Source organism: Neoarius graeffei, chromosome 6 (genome assembly GCF_027579695.1).
Source record: "Neoarius graeffei isolate fNeoGra1 chromosome 6, fNeoGra1.pri, whole genome shotgun sequence".
Lineage (NCBI taxonomy): Eukaryota > Metazoa > Chordata > Actinopteri > Siluriformes > Ariidae > Neoarius > Neoarius graeffei.
The window spans coordinates 47432059-47454587 of NC_083574.1; the positions used below are offsets into that span (position 1 = coordinate 47432059).

A 22529-nucleotide genomic window follows, 5' to 3' on the forward strand; every position below is an offset into this window, starting at 1 on the left:
TGCAAAGGGACCAGGACGACTGATCTGTGTAAAGGAAAGAATGAATGGGGCCATGTATCGTGAGATTTTGAGTGAAAACCTCCTTCCATCAGCAAGGGCATTGAAGATGAAACGTGGCTGGGTCTTTCAGCATGACAATGATCCCAAACACACCACCTGGGCAACGAAGGAGTGGCTTCGTAAGAAGCATTTCAAGGTCCTGGAGTGGCCTAGCCAGTCTCCAGATCTCAACCCCAAAGAAAATCTTTGGAGGGAGTTGAAAGTCCATGTTGCCCAGCGACAGCCCCAAAACACCACTGCTCTAGAGGAGATCTGCATGGAGGAATGGGCCAAAATACCAGCAACAGTGTGTGAAAACCTTGTGAAGACTTACAGAAAACGTTTGACCTCTGTCATTGCCAACAAAGGGTATATAACAAAGTATTGAGATGAACTTTTGTTATTGACCAAATACTTATTTTCCACCATAATTTACAAATAAATTCTTTAAAAATCAGACAATATGATTTTCTGGATTTTTCTCATTTTGTCTCTCATAGTTGAAGTGTACCCATGATGAAAATTACAGGCCTCTCTCATCTTTTTAAGTGGGAGAACTTGCACAATTGGTGACTGACTAAATACTTTTTTGCCCCACTGTATAACAAAGAATCCTGCCAAGTTTTGTGAAATTCCTCCAAAAATTGAGAGAGGAGTTGATTTCAGAAGGTGAGCACCCTTCCTAGGACGGACATCACCATGACAATTCCCCTTCAGACCTTTTGGCCAGCAGGGGATAAAAACAGGTGATTACTTGTTTTAAAAAAAAAAAAAAAGGGCCAACAAACTTCACATCAGAAATGAAATGTTATTTCCCATTACACTGAATTTCTTTTTTCATCAGTGCATTGTGGTTGTGCCATGCTGAAATGGAATCACTGCCCACTCAGAGCTCTAAGCCATACTCAGGGGTGTGGTGGTAACAAGATTAAGGAATGGGCACGAAAGCATTGTTTTCATGGAAACGTCGCCGCCCTGATAAAGGAACACCTTTTATAGTCATACTTGCTCATTATTTCTTCATCCTTTCAACACTGATTGTAAAAATGCTGACAACAGGACCTAGGAGGAGTGCATGCTACTCGTTCCGAATCCCACAAAACTAGTTGATGCCAAATTGTTTTAACTCCGTGAATTAATTAACATACAGACAAGATGGGACATTTTTTCTGAACCATAAACAAAGACGTGAAAAAACAGACAAAGCCAAGCAAAAAAATAAAGCTATGTACAAAGCTCAGGCATGAAAACGGGTCGGGGTGAAAAAGGTGAGAAGGGTGCGCGAGTGATGACGTGGCCTCTGGTGTTGTTTTATTTTGTTTGGGGGGGGGTCCTCCCCCAGAATAAATATTATAGCCTCCTTACTAAGTATACTGTATGGAGCACTTGCATGTGACGTCACAGCCGATCCAGATTGTGACAGACGCCATCTTGTCGGTCAAACGCCATATTTCCGCCTTCTACTTCTGGTTCTACTTCTGCTTCTACCTTTTCTTCTGGAAAACCCTACTATATACAATTCTACTACAACGGCTGCGGCTACAAGCTCTCCCTACCTGTGCACGTTTTTTGTGTGTATTTTTGCGTGTTGTTCGTCTGTACCGGACTTCAATATCCACTACAACCGTATGGACTTGCTGGACATTGGTTTCCAGCAGAAAATGACGGTTTGTAGCGATTTCCATCACATGCACAACATTCCGGACGAGAAAAAAAAAAAAAAAAAAAAACATTCCGGACGAGATAGCGAGACCAGCGGGGTCTCCGTGGATTGTTATTGGAAGCAAGGAGGCGGCGCCGGGAGAGGAAGCAAAAGCGAGGCTGCAGAGCCAGCCTGTTGACTAAGCTCAGAAAACAGCCACTCAAATCTCCACTGCTAAGCCTCTACCTCTCCAACGCCAGATCCATGGTAAACAAGACGGACGATTTGGAATTACAGCTGGAACTACCTTATTCTATAATCAGCTGGTCAGTGCTATACTCAATACTTAAGTGACTTACCCATCCAGTGAGGAGTCGCTGACAAATCCTGAATTTCTGTAAAGATAACTGTCCAGAGATTTATAAGCACGCAGTGCTTCACCACTGAACAGCGAGGGAAAGTTGATGAGGTAATTATACACGTCCGGGTATTCCACCTCTGGCAGTTCCATATCCACTGACACGGTCGTGAAAACTCCATCTGGTAAGCCATAAGGGTCACTAATCTGTAGATCATTTATTTTAGACATATATCTAGTTATCTGTTCATTAGAAAAATGAGCCGTGTAGTCCGTCGGTTGAAATTGATCCATTCTGTACACGAGTGCAGCAGTATTCAGCTGTGCTGTTGACCGACAAGATGGCGGCTGTGTACTTTCTGGTCACGTGACTGCAAGATCTCTATAGACATTTGCACAAGGACATACAGTACAAATACAAATTCAAATACGGTACATGGCGGCATGGTGGTGTAGTGGTTAGCGCTGTCGCCTCACAGCAAGAAGGTCCTGGGTTCGAGCCCCGGGGCCGGCGAGGGCCTTTCTGTGCGGAGTTTGCATGTTCTCCCCGTGTCCGTGTGGGTTTCCTCCGGGTGCTCCGGTTTCCCCCACAGTCCAAAGACATGCAGGTTAGGTTAACTGGTGACTCTAAATTGAGCGTAGGTGTGAATGTGAATGGTTGTCTGTGTCTATGTGTCAGCCCTGTGATGACCTGGCGACTTGTCCAGGGTGTACCCCGCCTTTCGCCCGTACTCAGCTGGGATAGGCTCCAGCTTGCCTGCGACCCTGTAGAAGGATAAAGCGGCTAGAGATAATGAGATGAGATGAGAAATACGGTACATGTAGTTATAGTGAAATTATGCCCTGGAAAAAAAAGCGAATAATAGAACGAAGAAAGTGGAACACACAAGGAATAGTGATCATTTTTTCCCTTTTATTTGCCTGGATCACCAGTGTCTCCATGGACCGCTTTCGCGGAGTTGCCACATGTTTCAGCCTTGCCCACTTCTCTCCTTCAGCAGTCTGTTTCTTGGCCTGCTGAGCACTGAGAGTTGCTTGAGAGCCATACTTGCTCTGCTGCTTTTCCTCCTTGTTCACCCTCTGCTGGTGTTTGTATCAGGGATGAGAATGGGACATTTAAAAAAAAAAAAAAAAAAAAAAACTGAAATGTCTGCCAACTTTCCCACACAGACACACACATTTTATATATATATATATATATATATATATATATATATATATATATATATATATATATATATATATATATATTAGTGCTGTCAAAAATGTCGTATTATTAACGCGTTAACTTGACTCAATTTTAACGGCGATAATTTTTTTTATCGCGAGATTAACGCTCTGTGGCATGATGTAGGTTTTTCATAAGCTTTTGAAACTGCCAGGAACTTGGAACAGAGACTTTGGTTAGAAAACCGATAGCAGCTAGACTGTAATGCCACGCCCCGCACAGCCAGAGTCCTCTGCCCCCCCCCCCAAGAACCAGCGCGGGCAGGGCGCGCTAGTAGAGATGGGATTTATGGCTCTTTGATGGGATCCGCATCTTTGTGATCTGTTCTTTGAAAAGAGCCGTTCAAAAGACTGGCTCATTTGGCTCTTTTTAAATATTTATTCAGTTTTAAGAAGACAGCGTCTAAAGAAGCCAGATCCCTCTGAACTGTAAACTCAATGCTATCCCAGAAATCCTTCCTGTAATATGCAAATGTGGCCGCCTCTGATTGGACAGCGCGACGCATCAACAGGCAGAAAGTGTAAAAGTACAAAATGTGTTAAGTGAGCTGAAACAGTAAAGATCAGATTCAATGCAATATTTATCAACGAACAACTTAAACTTAATATAATAGTGTACTTTATATTATAATCAAGCATGTCAAGCCTACCGTCACTGTGTAACCTATCTCTCTTTAGTTGTAGACTAACTCAAACAGTAGATCATTTCACTCATGGTTTTCTTGCTAGCCCCGCGCCGGTGCTCGGCTTAGGTTTCACTTTGCAGTGGCTGGTGTCAAGACGTGTTATGCTTTGCAATAAAAAAAAAAAAAAAAATTGGTGCAAAGCAAGCCCATTCACTTTATGCTAATAAGAGAATTACAATGGTTTTTTTATGTGACAAAAATGTGCGATTAAATTGCGATTAATCGCGAGTTAACTATGACAGTCGCGACATTAATCACGATTAAATATTTTAATCACTTGACAGCACTAATATATATATGTGAATGTTTTCAAATTCAATGATGGTTTAAAACGTTTATAAACTTACTTTTATAACATTTAATAATCCCTAGTACTTATTGATCACTAATTCATAAGTAGTAATGATTAATAATCAATAATACTTACTATTACTACTAATTATTATTAGTGGTTGTTAATATTCTTATTATATTAAAAACACTGTTGTAGACGATAAGTAATAAAACAAACTTTTTGTACAAATTATTTATATTGTACTATATTTAGAATTATTGTATTTTCTGGAGTTCTTTTTAATTGAGTTTTGAAATAAAGGCTGTTTATATATTTATTAAACTTGGTACAATAAACAAATGTTAATTATGTAAAAAAAAAAAATGATGCTAATCAATTATTTCCTATAAGCCCCATTTTCCACCTGACTCTTGTGCGCATGCGCGAACCCCCCTGCATTTCACTCCGGAGTACTTGACCTCTAACACACGCGCACGCCTCGTGTCCGTGAAAAGCCAGTTTCCCAGTGGGCGTGTCCCCAGCGCTGCGGTACCGGCTTTAAACACATTTGTGCAATCCAGCGCTTTTTATCGCAAACGATTCTTCTCCTTATTTTGGGGGTATCTGTCATCCCCCAACCACTTGTCGTTAAACAGACATCTTCCCATAATTATTAACGCTTTCTAGCGCCCGCATAAGCTACCTGCGCATCTCTCACTCTTCACAACCACCGCACCGCACTGCACCACACCACACCGCCTCCAGCAACCTCCTAACGTTAGTTCTTGATCTACGGAATGCATAGAAGACGCACAGAACCAATGCTGCCCCCAAAAGGTGCACTGGTCACTTTTAAAATTACAGTTAAAAAAAAATACCCCAAACCGGATGGAGACATTTCACTCGTTCGGTCCAATATTAAATTTAATACCTCCCTTTTGAAAATTCCAGTCATTCCAAACAATTTAAGACGATTTTAGGCCTTGAAAACCGAAAGTTGTATTTAAGACTTTAAGGACCCGCGGGAACCCTGGCCTCGCCTCGCGCCACCCCCCCGTTGTATGTGGCTGCTGCAGAGTTACTGTTCTTGCACAATGTTCTGTCCACTTCCCCAAACTTCACATCCTCCCTTCTAAAGAGCTGCATAGCCGTCTTCCCCCTGGACATCAGCGTGTACTTGACCGTCTGTATTGCATTAAATGTTTCCACATTCATGTTGCCACTCCTTTGATCAATTACATCATTCATCAGACTAAATGAGGACTCGACTCTAGGTCCATGAAAGATGGAGAGGCAACACTTAACCAGTGCACCCAGGGAGAGGCACTTGTCTGGTTTGTCGAAGACATGACCCCGCCACTCCACGATGCTCTCTCCCTCCTTGAAGCTGGGGATGGTCAGGTCAACACTGAACCGCACAAGTTCCCTCTGGATATCCTGGTCTGCTGGCAAGAGGTGCCCCAGCATACCACTCAGCCTGCCAAGATATGGAAGTACCTGCAGCTTTCAGTTCTTTTTAAATCAAGGCTGAATACTTTCTTCTTTGCTGCTGTCTTTTATTAAATCAAATTTGAGACTTAATTTGATTTCTTTCAGCACAGACAGCAGTACAAAATGGCGTCTCCACTATACAGTGCCCTATATAATGAGTAGCGAGCAATTTCGGACACAGGGATTGTCAAAAGACGCGCGCGCCCTCTTTCGAATGCTGACGTAATCAAGCCGGAAGTTTTGTTTGTTTTGATAGCAATCAGGAAAGTTTGAAAAAAGTAGGAAATTCAATCCGATGACTCCATCCAGCTTCCGGTGGTCTGGTCTGCACTCTGACTGACATGTGCACGCTCTGGCCAGCAGTAGAAGAGGCACGAAATGATGCTGCTTGTCCTTTGCAGCGAGATGTACTCGTCGCTATGGCGTCAATATCAAAGCAGGAGGAGGAGGCACAAACCGGCACGGACTGTCTATGGGTGCGAAGCGACCTCCTTGCCCTTTGGGTCAATATCAAACACCCCCCGTCCCCATTTTTTTTCCCTCATCGGATCTACACGATTCACGTAGGTCACCCATTTTGGTTTCAAAACGGCGAATTTCGCCGAAAGGTGAGGGATTTTCATGTATGAAATCTGTAATACAACTGTTCTAGTACAACATGCAAAATACCTCACAGTTTAGAGAGTAAATAAAAATGCTAGCCATAATCAAATAACTTTTTCAAGTGATGCAAGGTGAGAACACTGCAGCCTAGAGCCAAAACACTGTCCAGTGGCTTACTGACATGCTGTTAAGCAGACAGACACGATGTGCTACATTAGAAACTTAAAAGAGGATAATCATGTGCTTGGGTTTTTTTTTTTTTCCTTCTAGTCTTTATTAATGTACTTCAGTAAACTAGTTCACTATGCTTTATTACATTATGGTAGCTACCGTTAGGTAGGAACTCAGCAGTGCACTGGAGCTGGCTATTTCTCCACTCCTGATGAATGTTTATTAGGTAAAGCATACCTCCCTAAAGAAGGCAGTGTTCCTCTCCACTGGGTCTGGGTGGCTCTGCTGGATCTCTGGGTAGAAAGTTTCAATGACATAATCCAACATCTGAGTCCGGATCTCATTATATCCATAGCTGGGGCCTTGCCGACCCGTGAACTCGTCCTCCTTTTTGAAAATCTCAAATGAACCAAACCTGCACAAGGAGAACAAAACAAGCAGCTCACCTTCATTAAAGGAGAACTCAAGGCAAATTTTTTATTACCAAAATTCTATTTCTCTCATTTTATTAAATATAGGAATGCATTTTTGATAGCTATTTTGTCACTGCTATAGCATGTTATGAGTGTTTGAAATATGCTCTGTAATACATCAGTCCACATGTCAGCGCTCGAAACTAACGGTGTCCCGATGTCCCGGGGACCATAAAAAATGTCATCGGGACACAAAATTATCATATCTGGGACAATCCCGGGACAATGGAAAAAAATAGATCTAGAAAAAAAGTTCTACATTAATATTATTTACAAAGCCGTAACACATACGTAGACATTCACCTAATTTGTCAATTTTAATTTTAAAACGTTAACAGCGAAAAATACATAGTAGCTACACTTTCGATGCACCTGCATCCGTAGGCTACAGAGCAGCGCATTCTGTTCTAGAATCTTCGGCCGGAGTCCGCATTATATGGACTTGGAATGGAATTGCTAGCGCACGCGCTGCGCCGACTCTTGCCAGAACAAAAATGCTGAAGTGGTTGAAGCGGACCGACCGCGGGGAAGAAACTGAAAGCCCAGACATAACGTCTCCGGGACCTTCAGGATCCAAAGTGTCATCGCCTGGTCTGCAGGCAACGCGAGCAACTGAATGAACTTAATGAACACTGTTAGACACGTTATAAAATACAACAGGAATGATGTGGATGATATTGACGGAAGATACCGTTCAACAGAATAAGTGAGTTTTCTTGGTGTCTTTCTAGTTCAGAAAGTTTAGTCAGTCAGCAGCACAACTAGGCTCGGACCTGCCACTATGCTGATGTTGCTAACATTTGCACCCGGCAGCGAAAGTTCATAAAAATGGATAACGGAAAGTTCATAAAATGGATAACGGAAAGTTCATAAAATGGATAACGGAAAGTTCATAAAAATGGATAACGGTAATGGATAACGGAAAGTTCATAAAAATGGATAACGGTAATGGATAACGGAAAGTTCATAAAAATGGATAACGGTAATGGTGAAAATGATAAGTTGGCCTTATAAGTGCCAACAGATATTCAAGGTATAAGTAGATGAAATGAACATAAAAGGGGTCTTATTTTCAACTAAAGTGTACTGCAGATGTAGCGAGTTGAAACGTTTTCTGAATGAGCTAGTTGGCCCCTTTAAATAAACGGGTATCTATTCATACAGTGAGATCGCCAAAGTTTAATAAACTGAAAATGCAATAACTGTAATTTTGAAGTAGATGATGTATAGGACATGTGTCGCTTGTGTTTTGTGACTTATTGTAAAAATGATATAAAGGGTTCAAAATCGCATAGTTACAAATATAATAGTAACTTCATATGATATTAACCACTGGTTATTTCAGAGAGGGAAAAAAATGGGGACACTATTGCTTCCATTCGGGACAATACAACACAGAATTCGGGACCACTGGGGGACACAAAGAAAAAAAGTTAATTTCGAGCCCTGCCACATGTCAAAGCGATGGCCGTAAATGAGATTCGCTGAGACCTGTGCGAGACATCGTAGGACGGAAGTAAAACGCACAGCGGAAATCAAAGTGACCGACATCTGCCAACGTTGTCAAAAGACACGCGTGCCCTCTTTCGAATGCTGACGTAATCAAGCCGGAAGTTGTTTGCTTTGATAGCAATAAGGAAAGTTTGAAAAAAGTAGGCGGTAATCGTCGTTTAAACTCCGTTTTTGAGCAATATTTCGTTTGGAAAACAGTTCATTTGGTGGAATAAATGTGACAAGATGCAGAGGACACCTGGCTGACACTTCACGTTTCGAAGTCTCGCACAAGTCTCGTGAAGATCGCGCAGATAAGGGACACCTGCTGTGGATCAAACGAACTACATTCAACACGGCTACAAACCGAATAGGCCGATAAGTATCATATTTACCTGCAATTAGTTGCCAATACGAGTCACGATATAAGGTTACTAAATCCGAAAACGTAATTGAATTAAGAAATAAAGCAAGTTTAAAAATGACTTCAGTTCTCCTTTAAATCAGACACCATCTACCACACCCAATAATAAACACTATCTATATATGTCTAAAAAGGCATCAAATAGGTCATTGGCAGTGAAATGAACAAAATAGCACTGACCTGATAAAGGTGGGAGCGATGCGCAACACAACTGAGCATCTTTCCATGCATGGATTGCCGTCATAAAACACATCTCTCATGATGCGCGAGTCTGAGGTCACTACAGAGCCAGCCCGTGTAGTAGGAATCCCAAGGGCAAAGACAGCTTCGCTGCACAAGAACTCACGGATGCTGGAGCGCAAGACTTTACGGCCATCCGCTTGCCTGAAGAGAAAGAGGCCCGGAATGTTCTAAGAAACGCTGGGCTGAGAGCAATCACAGGTATAATATAGATCAGTGTGTACTTTCAGTGGAGTACTAAATAGACAGAGAACTTGAAACCAGAAAAACTACAATAATAAAAAAATGTAATGGAGAGAGCAAAAAAATGTAGACCAGCAGAGTGTATTCACTTCCTGTACAATAGAAAAATGACGCTCACTTATTCCTTATATACAGTGGTGCTTGAAAGTTTGAACCCTTTAGAATTTTCTATATTTCTGTATAAATATGACCTAAAACAACATCAGATTTTCACACAAGTCCTAAAAGTAGATAAAGAGAACCCAGTTAAACAAATGAGACAAAAAATATTATACTTGGTCATTTATTTATTGAGGAAAATGATCCAATATTGCATATCTGCGAGTGGCAAAAGTATGTGAACCTTTGCTTTCAGTATCTGGTGTGACCCCCTTGTGCAGCAATAACTGCAACTAAACGTTTCCGGTAACTGTTGATCAGTCCTGCACACTGGCTTGGTTTTAGCCCATTCCTCCGTACAGAACAGCTTCAACTCTGGGATGTTGGTGGGTTTCCTCACATGAACTGCTTGCTTCAGGTCCTTCCACAACATTTCGATTGGATTAAGGTCAAGACTTTGACTTGGCCATTCCAAAACATTAACTTTATTCTTCTTTAACCATTCTCTGGTAGAACGACTTGTGTGCTTAGGGTCGTTGTCTTGCTGCATGACCCACCTTCTCTTGAGATTCAGTTCATGGACAGATGTCCTGATGTTTTCCTTTAGAGTTCGCTGGTATAATTCAGAATTCATTGTTCCATCAATGATGGCAAGCCGTCCTGGCCCAGATGCAGCAAAACAGGCTTAAACCATGATACTACCACCATGTTTCACAGATGGGATAAGGTTCTTATGCTGGAATGCAGTGTTTTCCTTTCTCCAAACATAATGCTTCTCATTGAAACCAAAAAGTTCTATTTTGGTCTCATCCATCCACAAAACAGTTTTCGAGTAGCCTTCTGGCTTGTCCACATGATCTTTAGCAAACTGCAGACGAGCAGCAATGTTCTTTTTGGAGAGCAGTGGCTTTCTCCTTGCAACCCTGCCATGCACACCATTGTTGTTCAGTGTTCTCCTGATGGTGGACTCATGAACATTAGCCAATGTGAGAGAGGCCTTCAGCTGCTTAGAAGTTACTCTGGGGTCCTTTGTGACCTCGCCGACTATTACACGCCTTGCTCTTGGAGTGATCTTTGTTGGTCGACCACTCCTAGGGAGGGTAACAATAGTCTTGAATTTCCTCTATTTGTACACAATCTGTCTGACTGTGGATTGGTGGAGTCCAAACTCTTTAGAGATGGTTTTGTAACCTTTTCCAGCCTGATGAGCATCAACGATGCTTTTTCTGAGGTCCTCAGAAATCTCCTTTGTTCGTGCCATGATTCACTTCCACAAACATGTGTTGTGCAGATCAGACTTTGATAGATCCCTGTTCTTTAAATAAAACAGGGTGCCCACTCACACCTGATTGTCATCCCATTGATTGAAAACACCTGACTCTAATTTCACCTTCAAATTAACTGCTAATCCTAGAGGTTCACATACTTTTGCCACTCACAGATATGTAATATTGGATCATTTTCCTCAATAAATAAATGACCAAGTATAATATTTTTGTCTCATTTGTTTAACTGGGTTCTCTTTATCTACTTTTAGGACTTGTGTGAAAATCTGATGATGTTTTAGGTCATATTTATGCAGAAATATAGAAAATTCTAAAATGGTTTACAAACTTTCAAGCACCGCTGTACACTGTAACCTCTTCCTGACAGCTAAAGACTTTGCCACATCCTATGGCGAGAAGACTAAAAATCTAAAAATCACAAAGCACTTCTGTAATTTATAACTGCGCTCTCCGGTGTCACCTAGAAGAGGAAGTGTTCCCTTTTGAGTCGAGGTTTTCGCCCCTTATGTCGCCTCAGGGTGTTTTTCCCCTGCTACCACGGTTTCGAGCTTGCTCATTAGTGATCCACACCTACATCTGGATTTTTATAAACCTACTTTCGACAATGCCTATTGTTAAAAGTGCTACACAAACAAAAGGGTCTGTAATATGCTCTAATGCCGCTTTTCCACTACCAACTCGGCTGAGTTGGGCTGAGCTGTGCGGTGCTGAGTTGGGTTGAGTCGAGCTGAGTGGGGCTGCTGGAGTCGCATTTCGACTACAACCGCGCTGAACCGTGCTGGCTGGAAGTGGGTGGACACATTGGGTGGAGTTAGCGAAAGTGGGTGGACGTCACGTGATGTCGTTAGGCGGAGCAAACAGTGACATCAGTGATCTTTTAAGCGGTAGTCTCACGAACCGGATAGTAAACAATAAACATGGAGGACATGGAGTCGTTAGTGTTGCTGGTCTTGGTGCTGTGGCTTGTTGTCACCGACAACGCCAACAGATACTGGCAAGAGCGTATAGATGAGGCGAGGCGCATGAGGCTTCAGAAATTCTCGTAATTCGTAATTATTCTTCTTCCGGGTTTACGGTGTTTACAGATCCCAGCGTGCTCGCGGGGCGTGTGTGGACACTCCTCCTCACCAATCAGTGCACAGGGGAGTGTCTCCTCACGCCCCTAGCCCCACTCGGCTCGGTTTGGCTCGCTTCAGCCCTACTCCAAAACTGTGCGAGTTTTGGGTGCTAAGCAGGGCTGAAGCGAGCTGAGTCGTGCTGCTCTGAGGTAGTCGAAACGCAAGCCGTGTCGGGCTGAAGTGAGCTGAAAAAGGGTAGTGGAAAAGGGCCATAAGTGGCAATGTAAGTATCAAACATTAAAAATATATGGCTTCTTTATATTTTTTATATATATATATATATATATATATATATATATATATATATATATATATCTCATCTCATTATCTCTAGCCGCTTTATCCTGTTCTACAGGGTCGCAGGCAAGCTGGAGCCTATCCCAGCTGACTACGGGCGAAAGGCGGGGTACACCCTGGACAAGTCGCCAGGTCATCACAGGGCTGACACATAGACACAGACAACCATTCACACTCACATTCACACCTACGGTCAATTTAGAGTCACCAGTTAACCTAACCTGCATGTCTTTGGACTGTGGGGGAAACCGGAGCACCCGGAGGAAACCCACGTGGACACGGGGAGAACATGCAAACTCCACACAGAAAGGCCCTCGCCGGCCCCGGGGCTCGAACCCGGACCTTCTTGCTGTGAGGCGACAGCGCTAACCACTACACCACCGTGCCGCCCATTATATATATATTTCATACCGGCCACTTTATTAGGAACACCCATCCATCTGCTTTTTGATGCAGTTCTCTAATCAGCCGATCCCTTGCCAGCAACACAATGCATAAACTCATGCAGAAACAAATCAAGACCTGCTAATGTTCACTTCAAACATCAGAATGAGAAAAATCATGATCTCTGTGACGTTCACTGTGGCATGAGTGTTGGTTTGAGCCAGATGGACTGGTTTGAGTATTTCAGAAACTGCTGATCTCCTGGGGTTTTTCACACACAGCAGTCTCTAGAGTTTACACAGAATGGTGTGAAAAACAAAAAACACTGAGTGAGGGACAGTTCTGTGGGTGGAAATGTCTTGTTGATAGAGGTCAGAGGAAAATGGCCAGATTGGTTCGAGCTGCCAGGAAGGATATAGCAACTTATTAACAACCGTGGTGAGCAGAAAAGCATCTCAGCATGCAACAGCAGAAAACCACATTGGGTTCCACTCCTGCCAGCCAAGAACAGGAATCCTAGAATCAAGAACAAGTTCCCATTAAAGTGGACAACGAGTACTGTGTTTTTAGTTACACAAAATAATTCTCATATCATCTGTAGCCGCTTTATCCTGTTCTACAGGGTCGCAGGCAAGCTGGAGCCTATCCCAGCTGACTACGGGCGAAAGGCGGGGTACACCCTGGACAAGTCGCCAGGTCATCACAGGGCTGACACATAGACACAGACAACCATTCACACTCACATTCACACCTACGGTCAATTTAGAGTCACCAGTTAACCTAACCTGCATGTCTTTGGACTGTGGGGGAAACCAGAGCACCCGGAGGAAACCCACGTGGACACGGGGAGAACATGCAAACTCCACACAGAAAGGCCCTCGCCGGCCACGGGGCTCGAACCCGGACCTTCCTGCTGTGAGGCGACAGCGCTAACCACTACACCACCGTGCCGCCCCACACAAAATAACTTAATTATTAATTAAAATATGCCATAGTGTTTAAAAATACAGATACCACAGACAAGTATATTTTAGAATATCTCATCTCATCATCTCTAGCCGCTTTATCCTGTTCTACAGGGTCGCAGGCAAGCTGGAGCCTATCCCAGCTGACTACGGGCGAAAGGCGGGGTACACCCTGGACAAGTCGCCAGGTCATCACAGGGCTGACACATAGACACAGACAACCAGGGTATCTGCACATTTTTCAAGTGCAAATTTAAAGACTTTTAAGACCTTTTCAAGACCTCTAAATGGAAAAATTAAGACTATACCATGACAAAGAAAATGATAAATATGACAACTTAAAACTGTTTTCTGCAATAGTTTTTTTTTACTAACTTTAAGAAGAATGCACACAATTGGTGAACAACAGGATGCATCAATGGCAACTGTTAGACATGCAAACAGCTGAAGCAAAGCCGTGTGTTCTGGGCCTGCAGAACTACTGTAGCAGCAAGGAGAAGACTGGTGTTTACTGGAGAAAACACCATGAATCATTTCAAAAACGAAACCAATATACGGCAAGTAGAACCAGCTGAACAACCTTAGCCGGCATTATTTCAGTCCCCAAAGATTATCTTTGATGTGTGATTTTGTGTCCGACAGCAAAGTCAGTCTGAGTGTCGTACAGTACACAGCTGGCTGAGGAAGTTCTCGAGTATCTTCTGCATTATAGCAGGTAACAGCATGAACCTGTTTATGCAGTCATACAATCATCAGAGCGTTACATTAAACACAGAAAAACAACTGTCACCTTTCATAACCATTATCAATATTAATCAATGTGTTGTAATAACTAAACTAATTATCATCAGTGCAATTGTTATATCAATATTCATTATTCAAAAATAATCATTAATTATTATCTATAATCCATGAATAATTGTTTGTATTACTACTAATAATAATAACTACTTTTTTAATAATAATTAAAAAAATTAACTCAATTTTATAACATTTTAATCACTACTTATTAGCTATATTAATTAATAATGAATAGTGTAGCAATTATTATAATTCAGTATTACTACTTAATAAGCAGTGATTATCAAAATGTAATTTAATAATAAGTAGTAATTATCATCAACTACTAAATTATACTAATAAGTAGTGATTATTAAAATGCTATAAAATTGAGTTAAAAGATTATTATTAAAAAAGTAATTATTATTATTATTATTAGTAGTAGTAGTAGTGATAAACAATTATTCATGGATTATAGATAATTTGTTTTTAATAGTGAACATTGATAACTGAACTGATAATAACATTAACAACAAGTATTATTAGTAGTATTATTGTTTATTATTAGTAGTAGTAGTACAGTTATTTTATATCAATGTTCACTATTTTAAAAAATTATCTATAATCCATGAGTATTTGTTTGTATTCTACCAATTACTACTTTTTAATAATTATTTGTAATAATTTTTAATAACAATTTTATAACATTTAATAATCCCTAGTACTTATTAATCACATTCATAAGTAGTAATGATTAATAATCAATAATTACTATTACTACTAATTATTATTAGTGGTTAATATTCTTATTATATTAAAAACACTGTTGTAGACGATAAGTAATAAAACTAAAAAACTTTGTACAAATTATATTGTACTATATTTAGAATTATTGTATTTTCTGGAGTTCTTTTTAATTGAGTTTTGAAATAAAGGTTGTTTATATATTTATATTAAACTTAGTACAATAAACAATGTTAATTATGTAAAAAATTATGCTAATCATTATTATTAGTAGTATTTCCTATAAGTCCCATTTTCCACCTGACTCGTGCGCATGCGCGAACCCCCCTGCGTTTCACTTTGGAGCGCTTGACCTATAACACGCGCGCGCGCCTCGTGTCCGTGAAAAGCCAGTTTCCCAGTCTGCCGTGTCCCCAGCGCTGCGTTACCGTCTTTAAACACATTTGTGCGATCCAGCGCTTTTTATTGCAAACGATTCTTCTCCTTATTCTGGGGATATTTGTCATCCCCCAACCACTTGTCATTAAACAGACATCTTCCCATAATTATCAACGCTTTCTAGCGCCCGCGTAAGCTACAGTGGGGCAAAAAAGTATTTAGTCAGCCACCAATTGTGCAAGTTCTCCCACTTAAAAAGATGAGAGAGGCCTGTAATTTTCATCATAGGTACACTTCAACTATGAGAGACAGAATGGGGGGAAAGAATCCAGGAAATCACATTGTAGGATTTTTAATGAATTAATTGGTAAATTCCTCGGTAAAATAAGTATTTGGTCACCTACAAAACAAGCAAGATTTCTGGCTCTCACAGACCTGTAACAACTTCTTTAAGAGGCTCCTCTGTCCTCCACTCGTTACCTGTATTAATGGCACCTGTTTGAACTCGTTATCAGTATAAAAGACACCTGTCCACAACCTCAAACAGTCACACTCCAAACTCCACTATGGCCAAGACCAAAGAGCTGTCAAAGGACACCAGAAACAAAATTGTAGACCTGCACCAGGCTGGGAAGACTGAATCTGCAATAGGTAAGCAGCTTGGTGTGAAGAAATCAACTGTGGGAGCAATTATTAGAAAATGGAAGACATACAAGACCACTGATAACCTCCCTTGATCTGGGGCTCCACGCAAGATCTCACCCCGTGGGGTCAAAATGATCACAAGAACGGTGAGCAAAAATCCCAGAACCACACGGGGGACCTAGTGAATGACCTGCAGAGAGCTGGGACCAAAGTAACAAAGGCTACCATCAGTAACACACTACGCCGCCAGGGACTCAAATACTGCAGTGCCAGACGTGTCCCCCTGCTTAAGCCAGTACATGTCCAGGCCCGTCTGAAGTTTGCTAGAGAGCATTTGGATGATCCAGAAGAGGATTGGGAGAATGTCATATGGTCAGATGAAACCAAAATAGAACTTTTTGGTAAAAACTCAACTTGTAATGTTTGGAGGAGAAAGAATGCTGAGTTGCGTCCAAAGAACACCATACCTACTGTGAAGCATGGGGGTGGAAACATCATGCTTTGGGGCTGTTTTTCTGCAAAGGGACCAGGACGACTGATCCGTGTAAAGGAAAGAATGAATGAGGCCATGTATCGTGAGATTTTGAGTGAAAACCTCCTTCCATCAGCAAGGGCATTGAAGATGAAACGTGGCTGGGTCTTTCAGCATGACAATGATCCCAAACACACCGCCTGGGCAACGAAGGAGTGGCTTCGTAAGAAGCATTTCAAGGTCCTGGAGTGGCCTAGCCAGTCTCCAGATCTCAACCCCATAGAAAATCTTTGGAGGGAGTTGAAAGTCCGTGTTGCCCAGCGACAGCCCCAAAACATCACTGCTCTAGAGGAGATCTGCATGGAGGAATGGGCCAAAATACCAGCAACAGTGTGTGAAAACCTTGTGAAGACTTACAGAAAACATTTGACTTCTGTCATTGCCAACAAAGGGTATATAACAAAGTACTGAGATGAACTTTTGTTATTGACCAAATACTGATTTTCCACCATAATTTGCAAATAAATTCTTTAAAAATCAGACAATGTGATTTTCTGGATTTTTTTTCTCATTCTGTCTCTCATAGTTGAAGTGTACCTATGATGAAAATTACAGGCCTCTCTCATCTTTTTAAGTGGGAGAACTTGCACAATTGGTGACTGACTAAATACTTTTTTGCCCCACTGTACCTGCGCATCTCTCACTCTTCACAACCACCGCACCACACCACACCACACTTCCTCCAGTAGCCTCCTAACGTTAGTTCTTGATCTACGGAACGCACAGAACCAATGCTGCCCCCAAAAGGTGCGCTGGTCACTTTTAAAATTACGGTTAAAAAAATACCCCAAACCGGATGGAGACATTTCACTTGTTCGGTCCAATATTAAATTTAATACCTCCCTTTCAAAAATTCCAGTCATTCCAAACAATTTAAGACATTTTTAGGCCTTGAAAACCGAAAGTTGTATTTAAGACTTTTTAAAGGACCCCCGGGAACCCTGACAACCATTCACACTCACATTCACACCTACGGTCAATTTAGAGTCACCAGTTAACCTAACCTGCATGTCTTTGGACTGTGGGGGAAACCGGAGCACCCGGAGGAAACCCACGCGGACACGGGGAGAACATGCAAACTCCGCACAGAAAGGCCCTCGCCGGCCACGGGGCTCGAACCCAGAACCTTCTTGCTGTGAGGTGACAGCGCTAACCACTACACCACTGTGCCGCCTATTTTAGAATATATTACAATTTAACATTTCGCCACATGAAAGATACCATTTTGTTTTGCAAACATAAAGAAGATAAATTTAGATGTTAGTGATGACTTAACTACAAAGGGTAATATCCACACGATACAATACAGTTTCTATTCTATGATTTGATATTTGATGATGCCACAGAATGTACTATATGATACAACGCAATTCAGTTCAGTAGCCTCCGATCAGAATGTGACCAACTTTGCTCAGAATCTGGGTAAGACCTCGCATTAATTCATCTTTCCTGATGACGTAGAAAAGGAACATTTCACCGTAGAGTTACGTTCAAATTACCTTGCTAGCCTATTTACAGATCAGTTTAAAAAAAGCATAATTTTTACATACCAGTTGTCTCTCCTTTTATTTCTAACCAATGATTATTAATCTACAATCTATTCACAATCGACTCGATTTAGGACTGCTGTCTTAATTCATTTCAATCGTTGCCCCAAATCGCCCAATTGTTAAACCCTCTACTTTCCTCTGGGTTCTCCAGTTTCCTCCCACATCCCAATAACATGCTAATTGGTAGACTGGCTACACTAAATTGCCCCTAGGTATGAACGAGACATAGGGGGTGTGTAGGTGTATATAAAGTGTGGGGAAATAAAGCCAGACCGGCGGAAACTGACAGGTAATTTTCACATTTGTCCGTCTGTATTTCAAAAGCATCAGACCGGATGGCTGATAAAATAATAATAATAATAATAATAATAATAATAATAATAATAATTTGAACGTATCCATCTGTATTTCAAAAGCATCAAACTGGATGGCCCATGAAAAATTGTAAAGATTTGGGTCTAACTTACTTCTAATTTTCTTTCAAAATATTACACTGGGCAAATACATTATGTCGTAACACAGACTGTGAAACGAGGGCCCCTGCGGGCCCAACATTAAAAAATTCATAACTCGGCCACCGAAGGTCTGAGCCCTGCCAAAATTTACATGCACATCCCTCTCCCAGAGACCCTTCGAATCAGCACAAGCACGGCCCGAACTGACTGCGGCTCGGCCCGCTATTTGCCCCCAAAACCCCCATGTGAATGCTGCTCGCTGAAATCTTTAACATGACCCTTGGCTCGAGCCAGCCTTTAAAAATTCATAACTCGGCCACCGATGGTCCTAGCCCCATCAAAATTTACAGGCACCTCCCTCTCCCTGAGACCTTTCGAACCAGCCCAGGCTCGGCCCAATCCAACATCAGGAGTGAGCGCGGATCGCGGAAAGCTTTAGCACGAGCCCTAGCTTCAGATGCTCACACACGAGGATTTAAAAATTCAGGAAGGTCCTAGCCCTGCCAAAATTTACAGGCACCTCCCTCTCCACGAGTAGCATGCTAAATAAGAATAATAATACACTCAGTATTCACTGTTGTTTTTATTGCACGACGTAGTTGAACTAGTGTTTTAGGGTTGACAGTATCTGATTGAGCCAGTCAATTAAGAGTTCAGTTTACATGAAACTTTGCAGTAAAGTATTATGTTAAAGTGCCAAACTGCCAATCAATGGTTGTGTTATGCTGTTATTAGAGCTGTTCGGTTCTTTTTTAACCACCGAAAATCATAACCGAGCATGCGCAAAAATACTGGAAGTCTCGGTCCTCGTGTATTCTTATGTGGTAGCGAAAATTCAAAATGTCCGACAGGGATAACGTTAACCAAATGCAAGACGACGCTCAAGACAGAAGCTCTGAAATATTTCAAAAAAGAAGACAAGAAACAGAAGTATGCAGTTTGCACAATATGCCAGAAGGCCATTAATGCCGAATATGGAAATACTACAAACTTAAGAAAAAATAAAGGGTCGCAGGCAAGCTGGAGCCTATCCCAGCTGACTACGGGCGAAAGGCGGGGTACACCCTGGACAAGTCGCCAGGTCATCACAGGGCTGACACATAGACACAGACAACCATTCACATTCACACCTACGGTCAATTTAGAGTCACCAGTTAACCTAACCTGCATGTCTTTGGACTGTGGGGGAAACCGGAGCACCCGGAGGAAACCCACGCGGACAACATGCAAACTCCGCACAGAAAGGCCCTCGCCGGCCACGGGGCTCGAACCCGGACCTTCTTGCTGTGAGGCGACAGCGCTAACCACTACACCAACATTTTTTTTGTAAATTATATTCAATTTGTAGTGTAACTAGCCTTTAAAGATCATAAAAATAAAGCCCGTCAGCCGCATTGTTCAGGGCCTTTGGCCTGTCATTTGGACAGACAACATTTCAGACTTGTCTGTCCTGTGACAGCGTGCTTAAAAATTCCTTACTTCCCATACTGTATTTGTATGAGTCCCTGTGATGGACTGGAGTTCCATTCAGGCTGTGTTCCAGTCTCACACCCGGGACAGGCTCTGGATCCACCATGAACCTGATGAGGATTACTGAAGATGGAGGAGTGAGTGATTTTAGTCTCAAATCATTAGCCTGTTGAACCTGCGCATGAATAAAAATCCTCCCGTGACTGTCAGTAATAGAATGATGTCAGTCTACCTGGAGTAAGGAGTGAGTCCGGAACCCTTCAGCTGGATCTCCCAGCGCCTGCTCGGGTTCTCCTTCAGCAGCTCGGGGCTCTGATCAGCCGGAGCTTTCACTTCACCCAGATAACACGCAGCTCCGTCGCCCAGCTGCCCCGCGAAGCGACCGAACTGGTGTCCGCAGTAGCAGTGGGCAGCGGGCTCGGAGCCCGGGATCCACCGGGAGCCGCTCAGGTACTCCGCGCCCAGCGGGTCGTTCAGCACCTCCGCCGCACTGAAGCCGAGCAGCGCCATGGCGGCTCCGGACACCGCCACAAACCGAGGCTTCTGCAGCGGCTGCGGCTTCACTCTGGAGAAACACGCGCCGCGGACTGTCCTCACTCCCGGGGCCTCCGACTCCTCCACCGGCAGCTTTCTCAGCACCACGTTATCGAGATCCAGCCGCTCGAGCGGGGAGCGACTCACCGCGACCACCGGGCCCATACCGGCCATCGAGTAAGACCTCAGCAAAGCCGGGTTAGAGCTGAACGCGTACGGTCGGATTAGACGGAGTACACTAGTAGCCATTAACAGACTACTTCCGGGCAAAACAAACAGCGACGCATTTTAAACCAACAGAGCGCAGATATGATCATTTAATGCTCGCTGTAGGGGACCGAAAAGCCTCTTGGATCCGGAAGCGGAAGCGCTGTTTTTTTTTTTCCCAAAAACATTCAAAATACAAACAAATAGAGCACCATATATATACAGATCCAAAAAACATCAAAGAAGTAAAACACACACATAGCAATAAAGTAAAAAATATGAACAAGAAAGGGGCTACTTAACTATCTTTACATATGTTAATCGAGTAAATCAAAGTCATCCAAAAAGGATATAAAATAACCAACATCCTTATTTTCAACTTTTTTTTCTTTTCTTTTTTTTTTTTTTATTTCCAAAAACATTCAAAATACAAATAAATAGAGCACCATATATATACAGATCCAAAAAACATCAAAGAAGCAAAAACACACACACACAGCAATAAAGTTAAAAACATGAACAAGAAAGGGGCCACTCAACCATCCTTACACACGTCAATCGAGCAAATCAAAGTCATCCAAAAAGGATATAAAATAACCAACATCCCTATTTTCAACCAACCTTAAAGACCTGGCAAAAAGCCTGAGGTCACTCCTCCAGTGTGCAACACAAGGTCCAGTTTTAAAAAACCGTTAATAATTTGCTACTTTTAGGTAAACACTTATTTTCAACTAACTTTAAAGATTTGGCAAAAAGCTTGAGGTCATTCTTCCAGTGTGTAACATAAGGTTTAGTTTTTAAAAAAAACGACATTTGTGAATAAAGTGTTTACCTAAAAGTAGTAAATTATTAATACCATATTCCATTTTGTTATTATTTAAAAACACTCCAAATTTAATTTCTTTAATGGATAAAGGGGCAAACTGAATCCCCCTAGACTGTAGCCAAGCCTGAAAATCAATCCAAAATCTTTGTATTAAATCACATAGAAAGAAAAGATGTTCCAAATCCTCCTCCTCTGTTTCACAAAACACACATTTACCAGTTTCAAATTTAAATTTCTTCTTAAAAAATTCTTTGGTTGGGTAAATTCTATTCAAAATTTTGAACTGTATTTCTTTCGCTTTGAACGGAATTAGAAAGGAGAGATATTTAGTTCTAATCTTTTTAATTTCTGATCTCATTATCTCTAGCCGCTTTATCCTTCTACAGGGTCGCAGGCAAGCTGGAGCCTATCCCAGCTGACTACGGGTGAAAGGCGGGGTGCACCCTGGACAAGTCGCCAGGTCATCACAGGGCTGACACATAGACACAGACAACCATTCACACTCACATTCACACCTACGGTCAATTTAGAGTCACCAGTTAACCTAACCTGCATGTCTTTGGACTGTGGGGGAAACCGGAGCACCCGGAGGAAACCCACACGGACACGGGGAGAACATGCAAACATGGATTGAAGTAACACCTTCAATCCAAAGTTGTCTCAGTCTAGGAGAAATATCAGAGTACACCATATCCTGTTCCACCATAGTTCGGATTGGTACAGGAATAGCCTTTACGATTTGGTTGTATTTTCTTTTTGTACATTGAATCTGAAATTTCTGACAGAAATGACCATGTTGTAAAATCTGTCCATCATTCATAAAGTGAGCAATAGCCCACACACCTTTGGAAAACCATTCCTCAATAAAAACAGATTTTCTATTAACCAATATATACC

General features: G+C 42.0%; 1 protein-coding gene across 3 annotated transcripts in view; it reads right to left on the minus strand.

Annotated features, from left to right (window-relative positions):
- selenoo1 (selenoprotein O1) overlaps nt 1-20961 on the minus strand; it is a 39027-nt gene extending 18066 nt beyond the window's left edge. Inside the window, exons 1-4 of one of the 3 annotated variants that reach the window (XM_060923741.1) lie at nt 20298-20961; nt 9060-9263; nt 6729-6906; nt 2961-3119 (exon numbers count right to left, since the gene is read on the minus strand). In XM_060923741.1, coding sequence (XP_060779724.1) covers nt 2961-3119; nt 6729-6906; nt 9060-9263; nt 20298-20848 — 1092 coding nt within the window. In that variant the 5' untranslated portion in view covers nt 20849-20961. Of the gene's footprint in view, nt 1-2960; nt 3123-6728; nt 6907-9059; nt 9264-20297 lie in introns of all 3 variants that reach the window. The other 2 variants (XM_060923740.1, XM_060923742.1) reach the window with 2 other exon arrangements.
- Between the last annotated feature and the right edge of the window lie 1568 nt (nt 20962-22529).